Below are 17211 nucleotides of genomic sequence, written 5' to 3'. Positions count from 1 at the left end.
CAGCCGCTAGCCTGTTTCTCACCATTCTCCCAAAGTGAACCATTTCCAAACTGGAGCGGCTGAAACACTTACTAGCTGCGTGCACAGTTGACGAGTCCGCACCCTGGGAGTGGCGAAAGATTGTGGAAACTTACCTTGTTTGTGTTGGAAAAGGTGCTTCCTCTGCCCATATGTTTGGAGCGTGAGCGCCCCCTGGCTGCAGCATCTTTGGGAAAGCTTATTTTGGTAAAAGCCCACCTGCCAGTCCATCCTCTTACTCCCTAATTGCTGAATCTCTGACGCCCCTCCCCAATCTTTCTCTCTCCTCCCTTTCATGCAGTAAACTTTGAGGGATGCTCAGAAAGGACACACCGACCCTTCGCTTCGGACGACACTCGCTTCAGGGTGCGCTCGGATGGCGTGGTGGTGGTGAAAAGGCCTGTGCAACTCCACGTTCACGAGTGGCACTTCTTCATCCATGCCTGGGACGGGGCTGGCAAGAAACACTCTGCCAAGGTGACGCTGCGAAGTCATGGCCATGGATCCCACAAGCAGCATCCTCATGCGGTACGGAGCCTTCTGTTCAGAGCCTCCTTCCTCTGCCAGCCTCCCTTGCCCTCTTTGTTTGTCAGGGAGCCTTCCAGAGGTACCAGCCAAGGCTTCCATGATGAAATGCCCTGCTTTGTTCATTCCTTGCTGAGCTAGAGGTGCATTTATTTTTATTTTGCAGGAGCCCTATTCCCTTGGTCATGGAGAGGTGCTGACCTTCCCAGTATCCGGCCCAGGCCTGAGGAGGCAGAAGAGAGACTGGGTCATCCCACCCATTGTTTGCTCTGAGAACGAGAGAGGTCCTTTCCCCAAGCAACTGGTGCAGGTAAGTTGAGGTGGCAGCATCTCCTGGGGTCCCTGCAGGGGCCTGCTTCCCTTTAAGTTATTTTCCTTGATGCCCAAGTTGGTAATGTCGTAGGGTCACTGGGGGTTGAACTAGGTGGGCCCAGATGCAGAACATGAGTGCTCCAACATTACCCCCACTTGCGATTCCATGCAGAGGCATACTACCTCTTGACTGTGGAAGGGGAACATAATCATAGTGGCTAGTAGCTCTTGGTACCCTTATCCTCCATCAATAGGTTGACTCTTCTAAAGCCATCCATGTTAGTGGCCATCACTACATCTTGTGGGCTGTGCATCATTGGAGGCTGTCTGCTGGGCTCATGAGCTGCAGGTGCATCTCCTCTGTTGGTGGGCAGCAATATGACATGCGTCAGGGAAAGGGATATGGCATGTTTCAACCAGCCTTGACCACCTAATGCTCAATACCTGTCATCATCTTGATTATTTTCTCCACCAGATCCAATCTAATAAGAATAAAGAGACGACAGTCTTCTACAGCATCACTGGGCAGGGGGCTGACACTCCTCCTGTTGGAGTCTTCACCATTGAGAGGGAATCTGGCTGGCTGAAGGTGACCCGCCCACTGGACAGAGAAGATATGGACAGATACGTTGTGAGTCCCTGTGCACTGTTCACGATCAAGTTTCAGGTTCTTCTTTCAGGGGTTGGAGCTGGCTGTTGGCAGCATCCAGTGCTTGAGTGCTGCTCCTCTTGCGGGTGGGAGGAATGGGAGAAGACATAGGTGAGACAAAAGTCTCCCTTGGGTGCCGTCTAGGGGCTTGTCGGTAGCTGCCAAGCTGTTTGGTGTTTCATTAGAGCTGGCTTCTCCCAGCCTGACCCCTTCCAGATAGTTTGTATTACAACTTCCATCAGCTCCAGTGAGCATATGGAGGCTGCCAAATTAGTGAAAGCTGCGTTGTAGATTAGAGACATATGAAGTTGCCCTAAACGGACCAAACTATTAGCACATCTATTTATTTCAATCTTATACCACTTATAATTTACCACTTATACCGCATATAATTTATACCACTTAATTGTGGTCATATCTAAGCAGTATACAGGAGACCCAGTAAAAGAAGATTAAAAATTAGTTTGAAGCATAAAATCTGAGTTCAGTTAAAAAGCCTGCTGGAATAAAAAGTTTCCATCTAGTTCAATGGGGGTGGGGTGGGGCCTTTCTGACCTCAACTGGAAGGCCCCATAGTTCTTAACATGAGGCTCCTGGTGGAGACAGCCCGTGCAACTAGCAGTGGCTCCCCTGAGTGAGCAGGGATATAAAGGATCAGACTGATCTAGCTCAGTCTTACCTGCCCTAACTGGTAGCAGGGTCTTGTGGGGATTGAACCTGGGTCCTTTGGCAATGGCCCTTCCACAAGGCCCCCCTACCTGCCTGTTTTCACTCCCCTACCAGAGAAGATAGTTGCAGTTCTCCTTCAGGAACTTTCAGTCTGAGAATATGATGTCCATTTGGCAAATGGGAGAGCATGTCCTGCCTCCCATGAGGTGTCTTGGCTGTCTCAGGTTTCTTTGTAGTGACATTTCCTCTTGAAATATTGGGTGGATAACTCATGAAACCTGTAAAGCTTTAGGGGTTAAAAGCTGGGCATCCTGTTTCTTGAGTCTTGCTATTTTTTGGAGTGAAGCTATTAAGGTGCAAAGGAGGAGGCGGCTGTGACAGGGGAACTGACAGAAGCCCTTTGCTGCTGTCCCCATCGTATGACTTTTGCTGAGAACAGCAATAAACTTTCTATGTCTGTGGTTCCTTCCTTTAAAAATAGAAAAAGAGCACTTTTTCTATTTTTGTGTCCATACTAGTGAATTAATGGCCCTTTGTTGGTTCTCCTCTGCAGCTTTTCTCTCATGCTGTGTCTGTGAATGGGCAGCCTGTGGAGGACCCCATGGAGATCATCATCAAGGTCAGCGACCAGAATGACAACAAGCCCATTTTCACCCAGAGCGTCTTTGAAGGATCTGTAGCGGAAGGAGCCAAGCCAGGTAGGTGTGCGTGTATAATTGCATATATGTTAGTAAACGCCTTCGGTGGCTGGTGCCCTTTGGGACTAGTTGGGTGGAAGGCAGTGAGCCCAATTGTAGGTAGGGTTGCAGTCAATGAGAGGCAGAGCCAGTGAATTCTAGCTTTGTCCCCCTGCCCTGCTGAGTTCTACAAGGGCAACACTGAGGCTAAAGGAGAAGGAAGATGGCAGCCAGTTGCACCTCACCCTCCAGAATGGATGCATTTAACAAGGAGGGCAGAGTGGTTGGGCTAGCTGAGGACAGACAGACATTTGTGGGCCAGTGCCCCATTTGTCCTCATGGACCAGCCTCTATGGGAAGTTGCTGCAAATCCTCTCATTCCTGACCATTGACCATGCTATAGCCATTTTCCCATGATGGGAAATGGAGTTCAACTCTGCCTGGGGTCCATGGCTTCCCCAACCCTGATTTATGTGCATGGCACTACTTCACTGCCCCCCTCTAGTTTATTGTCCACAAAGCCTGCTCAGGCCAAGCTGTGCTTCCACCTCCTTACGTAGATTATGCAGCAGGTAATGGAGCCCACAGATCCCTTCAGCTGTCATGCAGACTGGCATGAGACTGGTATGTATTGTGCTCAGGTGCTCTGTGGCTTAGGAACCTAGCTCAGGGTTGCTGACAGCACAGAAAGTATGCTGAAACCTTGGAAAGGCACTGTCAGCCCTGCCTGGAGATGCTGGGGATGAGATGCTCACTCCTGAACTCTGGAGTGAGTTGCATTCACTTGGAGATTGGCACGTCTTTAACAGCTGTCTGGGACAGAATCTGTTCTGCCTTCCTAACTAGCATCAAGGCAGGTCCGCCCCCCCCCCCCCGTTTCTGCTTCTCAAATGCTTTTTTATGCATTCCCAGGTACCCCAGTGATGCAAGTGTCTGCGACGGACAAAGATGATGCCGTGAATACCTACAATGGGGTCATCACCTACTTCATAATCAGCCAGGAGCCCAAGCAGCCCTACAGTCAGATGTTCACCATCAACAATGAAACAGGGTGGATCAGTGTGATCACAACAGGCCTTGACCGAGAGGTGAATGTCCTGGCTGTGAGCAGGCGGGGCGGGCAATGTTTGAGGGTGTCAATCACTATCAAGCACACCTGTAGCACTTTCCAAGTCTGCACACTTGCAATGAATCACTTGCACTTAAACCCTTTTGGAAAGCAGTGATAAGTATGCACCTGATCAAATGCTGATTTGAAGCCACCTCTTCACTTATTATGTTGTATGAGTTTAACTGTTGTAATGATAATGATAAGAAGTGGCTAATCTAGGCTAATCTTTTCACACGCAAGCCCCCCTTCCCCATCGAGAATTCTCTCTCTGTAATGTTAACATAACTTGGTTATTTGGTTTGCTTTCAGGAATTCCCCCAGTACACGCTGGTCATCGAAGCTAGAGACATGTTAGGAGAAGGCTTAAGTACTACAGGGAAAGCAGTGATTACTGTCACGGACACGAACGACAACCAGCCAATATTTGACCCACTCACGGTAATGTTGAGGCTTCTCCTACATCTTCCTTGACCAGTCTGACATCGCGTCCTACCCTGCCAAAATCCTCTGTCCCTTCATCCTGCCTTCTCCAGAAAAGGAGGGGGAGGCCCTGGGGAAGTTCCAGAATAGCATCATCATAGCATCTCACTGAGCTGGGCCTCTGCACTCCAGCAAGGCAAAGCCACACTCGGCCTAAGTCAACATCCTCCTTCTGTCTTCTAGTACGTTTCAACTGTGCCAGAGAACAAGGTGGGATTCCAAGTTGCCAGGCTTTTGGTGAAAGACGCAGATCAGCCAGGGACCGTAGCATGGAAAGCCAAGTACACCATTGTGAAAGGGAATGAGGAAGGCAACTTTGAAGTGGCTACCGATCCCCAAACCAATGATGGTCTCCTGACAACCATTAAGGTAAGCCGAAGTCCCTCCTTGAGCTGCAGTCCTCTTAAGCTTCCTGCCTCATAAGCTGCTGGGACTTCATGCTTTGCCCTGGTGTTTAGGTGGATGTTACTGGCACCCCCTGATTGCATCATCTCTCTCTCTCTCTCTCTTGCCTCCTTTCCAGGGTCTGGACTTTGAGGCGAAGGATCTCTTCACCCTTCTGGTTACTGTGGTGAATGAAGTTCCCTTCTCGGTGACTCTCCCAACATCCACGGCCACAATCACTGTCAACGTAAGGGATGAGAATGAAGCCCCCATCTTTAACCCCCCTGAAAAGTCTGTGACGAAGTCTGAAGACCTCCCTGCTGGGCAGCTGGTGACTACCTATACCGCTCAGGACCCCGACACAAATCAAAAGCAGACGGTCAGGTACAGGAAAGGTTCAAATGCTTTGCAAGGGTGCTAGGTGAGCAGGTTAGCAAGGGAGCGAGTCTCAGGGCAGAGCTGAAGGGTCAGGAGCAGAGCTCATTCCGCTGTCAGATAGCTAAAGGGGACAGGAAAGAGCAAGGAAGCATGTACAAGAGGGAGAAGCCAAGGGAAAAGCTCATAAGTAGTTCAGAATACAGCTGCAAGGTTGCTCACAGCAGGTCTTGGAAACATCATCTTGTCAGTCCTTAAACAGTCTGCTCAAATACAGCCGCAACTTGTGGCTAATAAGTATGGTAAATGTATTATTATTAACAGTTAGAATATAATCCAAAATTTACAAATCATAAACATCATTATATAATGTATGTATAAGTCCATAAACAAGAAAGAGTCAATGTAATGAATTGCTGTCAGGGAACACCACGACGCAGGTAGAATGCCTTTCAGTAGATAATGTCCAACAGTATTGTAGTGGTGGGTGCTCCAACATGTAGAATTCAGTAATGAACAGCAAACAAGCAGAACAGTGTTTCCGGATTAAGTCAACTGTTTCGAAGACGTATCTTCGTCAGCAAATAATTTCTAATAAATTATCCATTCAGGTAAATGTGATACTTATAGACCAGTGCTCACTAACCAGTGTAGCCCAACTGTTGGCTACACTGGTTAGTGAGCACTGGTCTATAAGTATCATTACGTTGACTCTTTCTTGTTTATGGACTTATACATACATTATATAATGATGTTTATGATTTGTAAATTTTGGATTATACTCTGACTACTAGTAATAATACATTTACCATACTTATTAGCCACGTGTTATGGCTGTATTAGAGCAGATTATTCTGTATTGCAACACAGGGGTTTTGTTTTAGTCCTTAAACAGTTGCAGGGGCATTTCATCTGTTTTTCTGGGTGCAATTCAAAGCACTGGTGTTTGACTTTTAAGGCCATTTATGGCTTAGGGCCCAGGATACTGGAAGGAACTGTGACCTTCACACCATCCTGCCCATACAATAAGGCAACAATGAAGGCTTTTTAAAAAAAAGTTCTAGACCTGAATGTTTTTACTGCAGGTTTTTTGTGGTGTTTTAATAATAACTTTTAATTTGATTTAAAAAATGACAACAACAACCCAGAAATTTGTTTAATTCCGGGCAAGGTATAACTTTGTTAATAAAAAGCAGTAATAGCTAAATGACACTCCACACCACTTAGCAGCACAAATTAAGTGTCCCATTGGACGGCACGTACCTAGGAGAGATGGCAAGCTCTTATTGAGGTTTCTGGGAGTGTATTCTTATAGGCTTGGCTTCCTTCCCCCTCCGTATTTGGCCCATTAGGTACACTCAGCTGAATGAGCACTTATTATCTATATCTGTTGTAATAGCCAAGGTGTGTTAGAGAAAGGTGGGCAACATTTTTCAGGGGGCAGGGGGGACATGCTGAAAGTGGGCAGGGCCAGAGCCCAATGGGTGGGGTCTCTCTTTTCCATTTTCCTCTCTTTTTCTGCCATCTCCTTCTCTCTCCCTGCCCAGAGCTCTCAGATGATCTCTGCAAAGCTTTTCACCCCCTCACTCGACCCTTCCATTGCTCAATTTGTTTTCCTTTTCTGGCCATTTTTTCCTCCATCCACCCTTCCCCCCCCCCTCCGACTTGGGCTTCACTACCAGCAAGTAATGAGGCCACAGGTGACTCTTGGGCTGCAGGTTGCCCATCCCTGACTTACAGGGATGAACCTTCAATTGTTTTGACCGGCAAAATGTCAGAGCTGCTGTCACTCACCCTCATTTCTCTTGCAGTTATTCTATTGGGAGCGACCCAGCAGGGTGGCTGAAGATTAACCCTGAAAATGGCATCATAGAGACGAAAGCCCCTCTGGACAGGGAGTCTAAATTTGTGGTAGACAACACCTACACGGCTCTCATCTTGGCGAGTGACAATGGTAACTGGGACACATTTTTAGCCCTTTTCCTTGGGGTCAGGTGCTCCTCCAAGTCCCAGGAAGGAGCAGGCCCTTGCAACAGTGACTGTGATGGATAGTTGTGCTAAATGTTGGAATCTGAGGAGTTTAACTGTCATATCCCAGACCCAAGGAGTGCCCCTCTTGTCCTTTTGATGCCAGTTCCTCCTGAGATTTCTGCATCTCACAATTTCGCATTTATCTTTGAAAAACGTGTACATTGCTGTGTATAAGCATTCAAAGATTGAGGGGAAACCATACTGTGCCACAACAATGAAAACTTCTAAAACATAGAGCAGGTTAATAACCTATCCATTTCAGTTTCTTATTTCTTCACGGTTGCACCATTTTGTGTTTGTTTAAAAATCTACACACACACACAAACAATTTCTTCTGGTATATTTTTGTTGCAATTTCCCCTTAACTGAAATTTTGTAATCAGCTTTCCCTAATATTTGTAGCTTCTTTGCAAACAAAAAGTCCTATTATACTGCATTTTTGCACATTATTTTTACTAACTTAAATACGTTTGCTTCTCTTTAGGGATGCCTTTGCTCACAGGCACAGGAACTCTTCTCCTGTACCTGGAGGATGTGAATGACAATGGGCCAGTGCCAGACCCACGATCCTTTGACATCTGCAACCGGAGCCCTGAACGCAAGGAATTGAGCATTGTGGACAAGGATCTTCCTCCAAACACTCAACCCTTCAAAGCAATGCTGCTCTTGGGCTCAAGCGCCAACTGGACGGTCGAAGTAAACGGAGGTAAGCTAGTGGGAGGGATGGTGTCTGCACTCTGCAGACCAGTATGCATGTGTGGTGGAAAATTGCTTGACTGCCTAGCCTTGAGCTGTCCAGGGACATCTTGTTCTGCTCTACCTAAGAGGCCTCATTCACGAACAGCAGCTGAGGTGGCAAAGCTGTGCCACCGCTTGTGCTACTTTAGACTGCAGAACAGGATTTGTGTGACTTTCCCATGCATAAAAAACTAGTAAGGCAAGTAGAAGGCTTTAGTAGAATCCTCCTTCTTGGTATCTAGTTTTCTATATGCATCTAGTATTCTTTGTTTTTATCTTTAAGCCACCTTGAGTGCCATCAGGAGAAAAGGCAGTGCATAAATAAATAAATAAATAAATAAATCTTTATTATAATAATACATGCAGGGAAACTATAGTATCAGGAAGGAGGTTTCTAATCAAGCCTTCTACCTGACTTACTAATTATCCTGTCCCCTCTACTTCCTGCATGGAAAAGTATGCCATGGGGTGAGTGGGGTTTTGAAAGCGGTACTGTCCAAATTTCAAGTTTCCCACCTCAGCTGCAGCTCTGTGAGAATGAGACAAAAATTAGACAATGTGCATTTGTCAAATCTGCACGTGTGTTAACCAGATAATCTACTGCTGTCCCTTTCCAGAATCATTTTAATATTCAAGTTGGTTCATGATTAGGATAGAAAAAGGCTGAGCAGAGTCTGTTTTCCTTGCTTTGCAAAGCCCTAACCCTGAGCCTGCTTTTTCTCTCTCCTTATGTTACCTCATAGATAAACTGGTCCTCGAATTGACCAAGCAGCTGGAGCCAGGTGAATACAGCATTGCCCTTGAGCTACAGGACGCCGGGGAAGTGTCCCAGACAACAACAGTCAAAGCCCAAGTGTGTGACTGTGAGGGGGCAGCCAAGAATTGTGAGAAGAGGGCATATATCGCAGGCGGGATGGGGATTCCAGCCATTCTGGGCATCCTTGGTGGGATCCTTGGCTTCCTGAGTGAGTATTTCCTGCAAGGTCCCATTGTGCCCTTGAAGGTGCAGGGGGGTGGGAAAGTGATCCAGCCCCCTTCTCATATATTCTGTCCATTTTATGTCTGACACCAACACACCTCTCTTTATATATTTGTTAAGTTGAGACTTCTTCAGTTCTGTAAAGCAACTGACAAATGTAGTAAATAATAATAGATGGATTCTGCAACTTCAGTAGACCATGCACACAGATGCAGTTGCAGAGATAAATGTGTTTTGTCTCTGACACTTGTGCGGAATGGCACTGGCAGTGGCAGGGAGGAGAAATGCAAGGCATTGAAGCTGACCAGTGGAAGTTATCTGGGTCCTCTTCTTCCCAGCAACTCAGATTTCGCCAGACATTCCTGCCTGTCCATTTTCCAAAGCCATACAAAAAACCAGTACGAAATCTGGTTCCAAAATGTGATGGGAAGATAGATGTTTTAATATCAAGAGCTTCCAGTGGAAAACGGTAGAGCTGGCCAGTGTGAAGTGCTGAGGAGTGGGAGAGAAGAGGACCTAAAGGACACGCTCCTTTGCCAGCTATTGAAACTTTGGGGTGTGTTTGAGGTATCTGCAGATAACACTTCCTCCTGTGCATCCATTAATTTAAACAAGTCTACCTTGAGTAAAACCATACTGCTGTGCTGCAGAGCTGATCTGCTTGCAAGCTGCTGAAAGGGGCAGATAAATGGCTTGCAGCTCTGGGTGGGCACTGCTGTAGAAAAAGGTATGCCTGAAGCTGAGACAAATACACCTGTCTGCCTGTTCTGTAGTTGTGGAAGTGCAGAATAGATCCCGCTCTGTTTTAGAGCTCCCTGAATCAGCCGAGCAGACAGTCCAGGCTGGCATTCACAGTTGCTTCTCCAACTTTTATTTTCTTCCAGTCCTCCTGCTCCTGCTGCTGCTGTTTGTGAGGAGGAGGAAGGCAGTGAAGGAGCCTTTGCTTCCACCAGAGGATGACACACGAGACAACGTCTACTATTATGACGAAGAGGGTGGTGGAGAGGAGGATCAGGTGAGCTGCTGAGTCTTAGCCCAAGAGGGATGGGACTACTTCTGTGGGTTGCCCACAAAAGCCATCACTGCCCTGCTTTGCAAGTCGTCATGCCACCTCTTTCCTCCCCTGCACATTTTTGTTCTTTTGTGAACGTCACATCTTGCCACCTGACTTGTAGAGTAAGATAGTCCCAAGGTCACATTGCAAGCTGGCCACATCTCTTGAGCCTTTGCTTAGATCAGGGATAGGAAACTTTTTTCAGTCTGGGACCACATTCCCTTCTGGAAGCCACATGCCAGTGAAGGATGGAGCAAGAAATAAAAGTGGGTGGAGCAATGGGTGGGGCTCTTCTATACATAGGCTATAAGCCCAAGTGGCTTCACACAAACACACACATGTGCACGCACACGCTCTCCCCCTCTGTTCATCCAGGCATATGATACATTATCATAGAACAAAGAAGGGCACATTCCTGCCAGGCTAAAACACTCTAGAAGGTTGCAAAGCACAAAGCAGGGCTAGCAAGAGGTATGTCCTGGGCTGGGGGGAAGCACAGGAGGGACCACATTCAGCCCCAGGCCTGAGGTTCCCCATGCCTGGCTTAGATCAAGCGGTTCCCAGAAATTTACTTTATAATTTACTTTGGCCTGACCAGCCATATATTTTAAAAAATAAAAATGTAAGAATGGATTAAGAAATGTATTGATGTCCCAAGGGAGTAAACAGCATGTGCTTATATACATTCATTTCTACACTGGAAGATGCATTCTGCCCATCTCTCACCATCCTCCTGATCCTTGTTAGGTAAAATGTTATGTCCTGCAAAAGGCCTTAAGCGATGAGTGGAAATGGTAGCATCTTATACCCTGGACCATCTTACTTACCTCTGGCATCTATTTTCTGAATGTGTCTCTCTACCCTTCCTAGGACTATGACATGAGCCAGCTGCACCGTGGCCTGGATTCCCGCCCTGAAATCACCCGCAATGATGTTGTTCCGACTCTCATGCCAGCTCCGCAATACCGCCCACGGCCTGCCAACCCTGATGAGATTGGCAATTTCATTGATGAGGTGAGTGAAACTGGCAGCTGAGCCACACAAAAGAGTCCCATAACATTTGCTGTCACTGTTAGCAATATGTTTGGATATTCCTCATAAATTGATGATGATGATGATGATGATGATACACTTCTGCAGTGGTACTGAAGTATAAACGGTTTAGCTTTGATTGACCAATTAACTGAAGTTTGGGCATCTGATAGACAAACAAAATTGGATTTTGTTATTGATGAGTTTAAGTCTGTTTAGGAAAGAAAAAGAATTCTTTTATAGAACATTTCTCAAGTCACTACAATTCTTTTTGGAACAAATTGATTACTGTATCCATTTGCATGACTGATAATTCAATGAAGATCTGTCCCAATTAATGACAAATCTTCAGTTTTGGTTATATGTATGTTATATTTTCCAGTCATATTTTGATTTATGTTTTTGTTTTTATATTACTATGAAAAAATGCAATACAAATGTGGTGGTGGTGGGAGGAAGAGCATGCTTAATAACAGGGAAGAAAATTACCCTGTATCTGCCCAGAGGCTGGTCATAGAGTGTTCTCCAAAGTCATGTCTCTAGATGTGGCCTTGGGGTCAGAGGTCATGATTTTCTCCAGAGAGCTGGTACCTCATTGCTCTAAAGCAGAGGGCCACTATTGCCACAATCAACTTGCTCTAATGTGGAACAAACTGAACACATCTTCCTTTCCCTTCCTACAGAACTTGAAGGCAGCAGATACAGACCCCACGGCACCCCCATACGACTCTCTGCTTGTGTTTGACTATGAGGGCAGTGGCTCTGAAGCAGCCTCCCTCAGTTCTCTGAATTCCTCCAATGGTGACAGAGACCAAGATTATGACTATCTGAATGACTGGGGCAACCGTTTCAAGAAGCTGGCTGACATGTATGGAGGGGGAGAGGAAGAAGACTAGATGTCACTGGGATTAAGTAGGGTTTAGCTCTGTGTGGAAAGACAGAAATGAAATCGACTTATCGTCAACTTTTCCCAGCAGCTGATCATTGGTCCAATTTCCTTCTCTTTCTTGCAAGTTGCCAAAATGCTGCATAAAACTTGCCTTACTCCCAATTAGCCCCTCTTGGGGTGCATTCAGATGACCACATTTTCTTCATGATTCCACCCTTGTTCACCAAAGATTATGATTTCCATATAGGCAAGAGCATACATTATATGGAAAATTCAAGGGTGTTTTTTTTTATCACTATCAGAGCCTCTGAGGCAATTTGCCGAACATACTTGATTTATTAATACAGAATAATAGAATACTGTTTTCAAATGCATAGGCTAAAGTTTAAGGAATATTTTAGGTATGACTTCAAGCCTAGCAGTTTTGTGAAATGCAGCTCAAGTTATGTGGTCTGAAATTGTTAACTCTTTGGGAACCCTTAGTACTAATGCACTTTAGGTGTTTCTAGCACTGTCATTCCAAAGCACTAACCAAAGATTTATTCCCAGGGCTGCTGAGTGTATCCAGCAGTTCTGTACAAGTGTAACACAAATGTGAAATTTGGAACTCGGGGAAGAACCTTCAGCCTCTGGAGAATCTTGGCTTTTTTTCAGAGGGCAATTGGCTGCAAAGATGGTGTCTGATTAACATAGTGGAAGCTGAGGCAGGTTTTCTAGCATATGGAGAATGAAGCAGGCTTTTGGTGCAAATCTTTTTGCCCTTCGCTAAAAACAGCAGGAACAGAATATGCTGTAGAGCAGAGGGGTGAGGAATCTCTGGTCTGTGGTCCAAACTTGGGCTGCCAGGGATTTCAATTTTTCCTGCAAGGTTGGAATCTGGCCCATGGATCAGAAAGTTTCCCTCCCCCCAATATACAGGGTTTATCTGTAGATATATGTGGCGCACACTGCATAATTCATTTTTCCTTGGTGCAGGATTTTGGTAGTTTATAGGAGTGCTGTTTTTAGTGCACAGTTAAAACAGCTGTGATTATTCCAAATGCTTACAGTGTAATCCTATATGTGTCAATTCTTAGATAATCCCCTTTGAGTTCATTGACTTACTCCCAGGCAAATGTGTGTAGGATTGCAGTCCTAGACAGTAGCAAGATTTAAGTGAGAGCAGATGACAAGAAATCCCAGAGGAGGAAGACCAATATTTAGGGGTCCCTGATTCAGCTGATACCAAGTGCCTTTGCCCTGCAGCCTTAGCACTGACCTCTTGACCATTCTCTTGGTGACCTTTTGGACCTCCCATAATATTGCAGACATAGGCTCATGCTATCTCTAACCATGTTTAAAACCTAGTTTCAGTCCTTTATGCCATGGATTGTATCTTTTTGTGTACTGTTGTTCATATATGTCCCTTTCTGTGTGTGTAAAATGCAGTTGAATAAGGTGTACATTTTCTTTTTATGCATTTCTCAGCCAAGAAATCCATTTTTAATTTTAGGTGGACATTCTGGTGAAGGTGCCAGTTTTTTTTCCTACCAAGTGTTTTTCAGAGTTAACTGCTTTATATGATTACTGTACAATTGATAGGGTGGTTGTTGTTTTTTAAAGTGGCTTTATCTGGTTTTTGGTCTGTATATTTAGCTTACCTTTTCGAATATGTAATGTTTAGAAGACAGGTGGAGGGGAACATGCCTTAAAAGCCATTATTTATACCTTTATTTTATGTGATTCCTTTTTAATAAGATTTTAATAAAAACATATTTTTTAAAAATGGTCTTTTTGTTTGTTGCTGGATTTCTCTACATCATTTTCTCAAATTGGTCAAACTCTTAAACTTGCAATATTTTCCTGACTCAGAATAAATGTATTAGAATGTATCAGCCATATTCCTTATTTATTTAAAGGATTTATGAGCTGCCCTTCAGTAGAGTTTCCAGGACTTCCTTACAAAAACAAGATCAGAAAACTTTATAATAATAACGCTGTTGGATCAGACCAAAGATCCTCAAGTTCCGGTATTGTGGTAGGTGAACTGTGTACTGGAATTTGTAGTCAAAGGCATAACAAGGATTCCTGAGGAACATAAAAAGAGTGAAGTTAGCTTTAATTTCAGTTCTGAGTGAGTTCCTGAAATAAAAAAAGCTGCAGCATTTGTCTGCAGTGTTTTGGATCTTTTACAATATAACACTTGTCCAGCATCCTATTCTCACATTGGATGACTAGATGCAGCAGCACTTTCCCCACTTCCTATGCCCAACAGTGGAAGAAGAACATAGCCAGTGTTGTTAGGAGACATTGAGAGCCTTATCCTCTGTGAATTTGTTTAATGCTCTTCCAGTTTGGTGGCCATCGCTACATCTTGTAGGAACAAATCCCATAGTTTAACTACGTACATGCTGTGTTCAGTACTTCTGGTCCATCCTCAATATTCCATTGTTCAGTTTCACTGGCTAGCCCCAGTGTCTAGTATTCTGACTGGGATAAAACCTTTTTTATCCACTTTCTCCATACCATGCATAATTCTACACACCTTTATAATAAGAATGTGTCCTTTTCTTCTAAACTAGAAAGCCCCGATATAGTATAACAATAAGACGATTGGTGCTGAAAGGATAATAGTAGTGGCACCAGGCAAGTCTCCTTGGAAATGGAATATAACAGGTGGCCTCCCCCTTGGGAGAAGGTTGCTCTGTCAGATCCAGCAAAGTACTAAACTATAACTTATTTGAGTATCCCTTGCTCAGTCTTCCTATTGTGCCCAAAATAATAAATGCAAGAGAGGACCTACCTGTTCCAAGCCAAGGCTGAGTTTAAAGTGCGTGTAATTTGCAAGAGGCTTGTGCTGGAAACATAATCATTCCAAGCTGAGGATTGGTTTGCTAGCTAAAATAAATAAATGAACCTGTTACATGTTATATGCTGAGCCCATGCCAAGGGGATGTAGGACTATTTGTGGCTTTAAAATATTGTGAAATTAAGGAGTAAAGATGCAGGAGAGCCAGAAAGTCCCTAGTTCAAATCTTTCCCCTTTGCCATGAACTCAGAAGTGGAACAGCAAATGTTGCTGCTCTGGGTTAAGGTGCTTAACACCCAAGGTTGGCCAAGTTATTTTGGCACCTCAGAAAGAGAAGCCCATAAATCTCTCTCTCTATATGAAATATATTAATAATCCACCTAATAAAAGTGCAGGTCCCACTCAGCCTCTGCCTTCCTGTTTGTAATAAGGTACTGGATGGGGAGAGGATAATAATACTGGCCTACCCTGAAGGGTTGGTGTAAGGGCTATAACTAGGTAATGCATGTGAATCACTTTGAACACTTCAGAATACTATATTGTACAAAGTTTAGGTGCGTGCACGCTGAAGGCACAGAAGAACGTGGAAGACGCTGAACAAATACATCTGCACCATACATTTAAACCACACGACGTCTTCCAAAGAATCTGGTGAACTGTAGTTCACCGCCTTACAGAGCTACAATTCACAGCATCCTTACAACTCCCATAATTCTTTGGGGGAAGCCACAATACGGTGCGGATTTTACCTGAGCCTGTTCAGCGCCTGCCAGAGATATCCGGGACTCACTTACTTTGAAATAAAAAACCGCACTGATGCTGATCCCAACCCAGAAGCTACTAAGGAAGCCCTTGAAGTCCAGAGCAGACGCACCCTCATCTGTCGTACCTTCCCATAATGGCAGCCTACTTCAGGGCGAGGACCTTCCCAAGAAGGCCGCTCCTTATACTCGCTCGCGTACCTCCTGACCTTCCCAAGATGGCGAAATGTGGCGTCCGACCTTCCTAAAATGACAGCACTGTCTCGGCTTATCCGACCTTCCTAAGATGGCGGCCAGAAGCACAGCGTGAAGCAGCCGCGATGGCCGGGAGCGAGGCTGTGCTGAGGCGGGTGATTGAGGCGCTGGAGCTGCTACTGAGGACAGCCAAAGCTGCCGGTGAGAAGAGGGTGGGGGCTTTGGAGGCAAGGGCTCCTCCACCTTTGCGATTCAAGGGAGGCTGCAGGCGGCCTGGTCGCTCCCGCAGCTGAACGGCCTCATTGGAGACGGTATACTGGGGTGGTGTGGCGCGGCGGTGTCTCCCTCCAAGAAAGCTCGTCTCTCCAGGGAATGCCCTCTGGCCAATTTTAGGGGGTGGTGTGCCGCGTATTGCTATTTTAGTTTATTTATTTATATACCTTTGTATCCCAAGAGCTCAAAGCGATATACTGTACAAAGTTATCACCCGCCCTCCCCCCCCCCCTTGCTGGAAACCCGCTGTCAAACGGTACTGGTCGTGATGGGCTCAGTGCAAGGTATCTTCTTCCTATGTTCTTGTTTAAATCAGCCCTTCATCCAGAACCATGAGGACTGGAAGCTTGCTTCGTTTTTAGGGGAACGGCCACAGTAGTAGCTGCTCAGTAGCAGAGCACATGTGTCATGTGCAGAAGGTGTCCCAGGTTTGATCCCTGACAACATCTGCAGGTAGGGTGGAGAAAGACAGCCCACTTGAATCCCTGGAGAGTTATTCTGGCAGTCAGAACAACTGAGAAGGGCTTGTCACAACTTAAAATAATAATAAAATGTCAGAGGCAATACTGGGCTAGCTGAACTAATGGTCTTACTCTGGCACCTTCCTACAGGAACCCATGAAATGGTAAAAAGTGGGGCAGTCCAAAAAGCGGTGTGGGTGGGGGTGTGGACATTTCTGAATGGCCTGGCTGCTTCAGAAGCCAGAGCAAGACAACTCAGGGTTCTCAGAAAAACAAAGGCTGCAGTCCTAGCCTCACTTAGAATGTGTCCCATGTCCTTTGACTTACTTCTGAGTAGACATGGTTAAGATTATGCTGTAACCCAGAAGCGAGAGGAGAAACTTTGGGATGGGAAAAATATAAGAGTTCTGTTAGATCTGATCAGAAATGCAGGAACAAGCAGGGCTTGCAGACTAAAGCTCATTCCTGCTCCCCAGCAGCTGTTGTGATGGGTGACCCTAATTTCATCTGCGAAGCATTGGAGGCTGCAGAGCAGCTTCCTATTTTATTGACTGTGTTGTAAGTCTTCCATTCTGCTTCCAGAAGCAAATGGTGGCCTGCATGCTTTGTCTTTTCACTACTTCCTGTCTTGTCCTGGCAACAACCCTGCAACGTAGGCCAGACATTATTCAGCTGATTTAAGAAAGGAACAAACACTTTGATAGGCTCTTTAATCTGGCAAAGAGTCCAAATATACCTATATAATAAGATGCAGCTCCAAACCAAATGTGTTCAGCAACATTATTGTCTGACATTAAAAAAAACCATTCC

The 17211-nt window shown here is 45.4% G+C and overlaps 2 protein-coding genes and 1 long non-coding RNA gene across 5 annotated transcripts in view; 2 read left to right on the top strand and 1 right to left on the bottom strand.

Moving 5' to 3' along the window:
* The window catches only part of CDH1 (cadherin 1), a 31253-nt gene extending 17563 nt beyond the window's left edge, over positions 1–13690 (top strand). Inside the window, exons 3-16 of the mRNA XM_081017768.1 lie at positions 320–546; positions 710–853; positions 1331–1486; positions 2727–2871; positions 3763–3938; positions 4271–4399; positions 4625–4810; positions 4965–5209; positions 7012–7154; positions 7716–7937; positions 8713–8934; positions 9833–9963; positions 10873–11016; positions 11718–13690. Coding sequence (XP_080873894.1) covers positions 320–546; positions 710–853; positions 1331–1486; positions 2727–2871; positions 3763–3938; positions 4271–4399; positions 4625–4810; positions 4965–5209; positions 7012–7154; positions 7716–7937; positions 8713–8934; positions 9833–9963; positions 10873–11016; positions 11718–11930 — 2483 coding nt within the window. The 3' untranslated portion in view covers positions 11931–13690. The remainder of the gene's footprint in view (positions 1–319; positions 547–709; positions 854–1330; positions 1487–2726; positions 2872–3762; positions 3939–4270; positions 4400–4624; positions 4811–4964; positions 5210–7011; positions 7155–7715; positions 7938–8712; positions 8935–9832; positions 9964–10872; positions 11017–11717) is intronic.
* Positions 13691–13792: 102 nt separating this feature from the next.
* On the bottom strand, positions 13793–15687 carry LOC308483725. Of its 2 annotated transcripts, none has more exons than XR_013989753.1 (3): positions 15601–15687; positions 14706–14800; positions 13793–13990 (listed from the first exon to the last, which is right to left on the bottom strand). It is a non-coding gene; the product is annotated as an uncharacterized lncRNA (long non-coding RNA). The 2 variants fall into 2 exon arrangements; XR_013989754.1 differs by lacking the exon at positions 15601–15687 and adding an exon at positions 15461–15594.
* Positions 15677–17211, top strand: part of TANGO6 (transport and golgi organization 6 homolog) — a 45716-nt gene continuing 44181 nt past the window's right edge. The window contains exon 1 of one of the 2 annotated variants that reach the window (XM_081017762.1): positions 15677–15868. In XM_081017762.1, the coding sequence (XP_080873888.1) occupies positions 15793–15868 (76 nt within the window). In that variant the 5' untranslated portion in view covers positions 15677–15792. The remainder of the gene's footprint in view (positions 15869–17211) is intronic. The other variant, XM_081017761.1, reaches the window with a different exon arrangement.

The sequence above is a fragment of the Podarcis pityusensis genome (assembly GCF_964106645.2).
Source record: "Podarcis pityusensis genome assembly, chromosome: 8".
NCBI classification, from domain to species: Eukaryota; Metazoa; Chordata; class Lepidosauria; order Squamata; family Lacertidae; genus Podarcis; species Podarcis pityusensis.
Note: the sequence above shows the minus strand (reverse complement) of the source record. Positions and strands in the feature narration are given on the sequence as shown.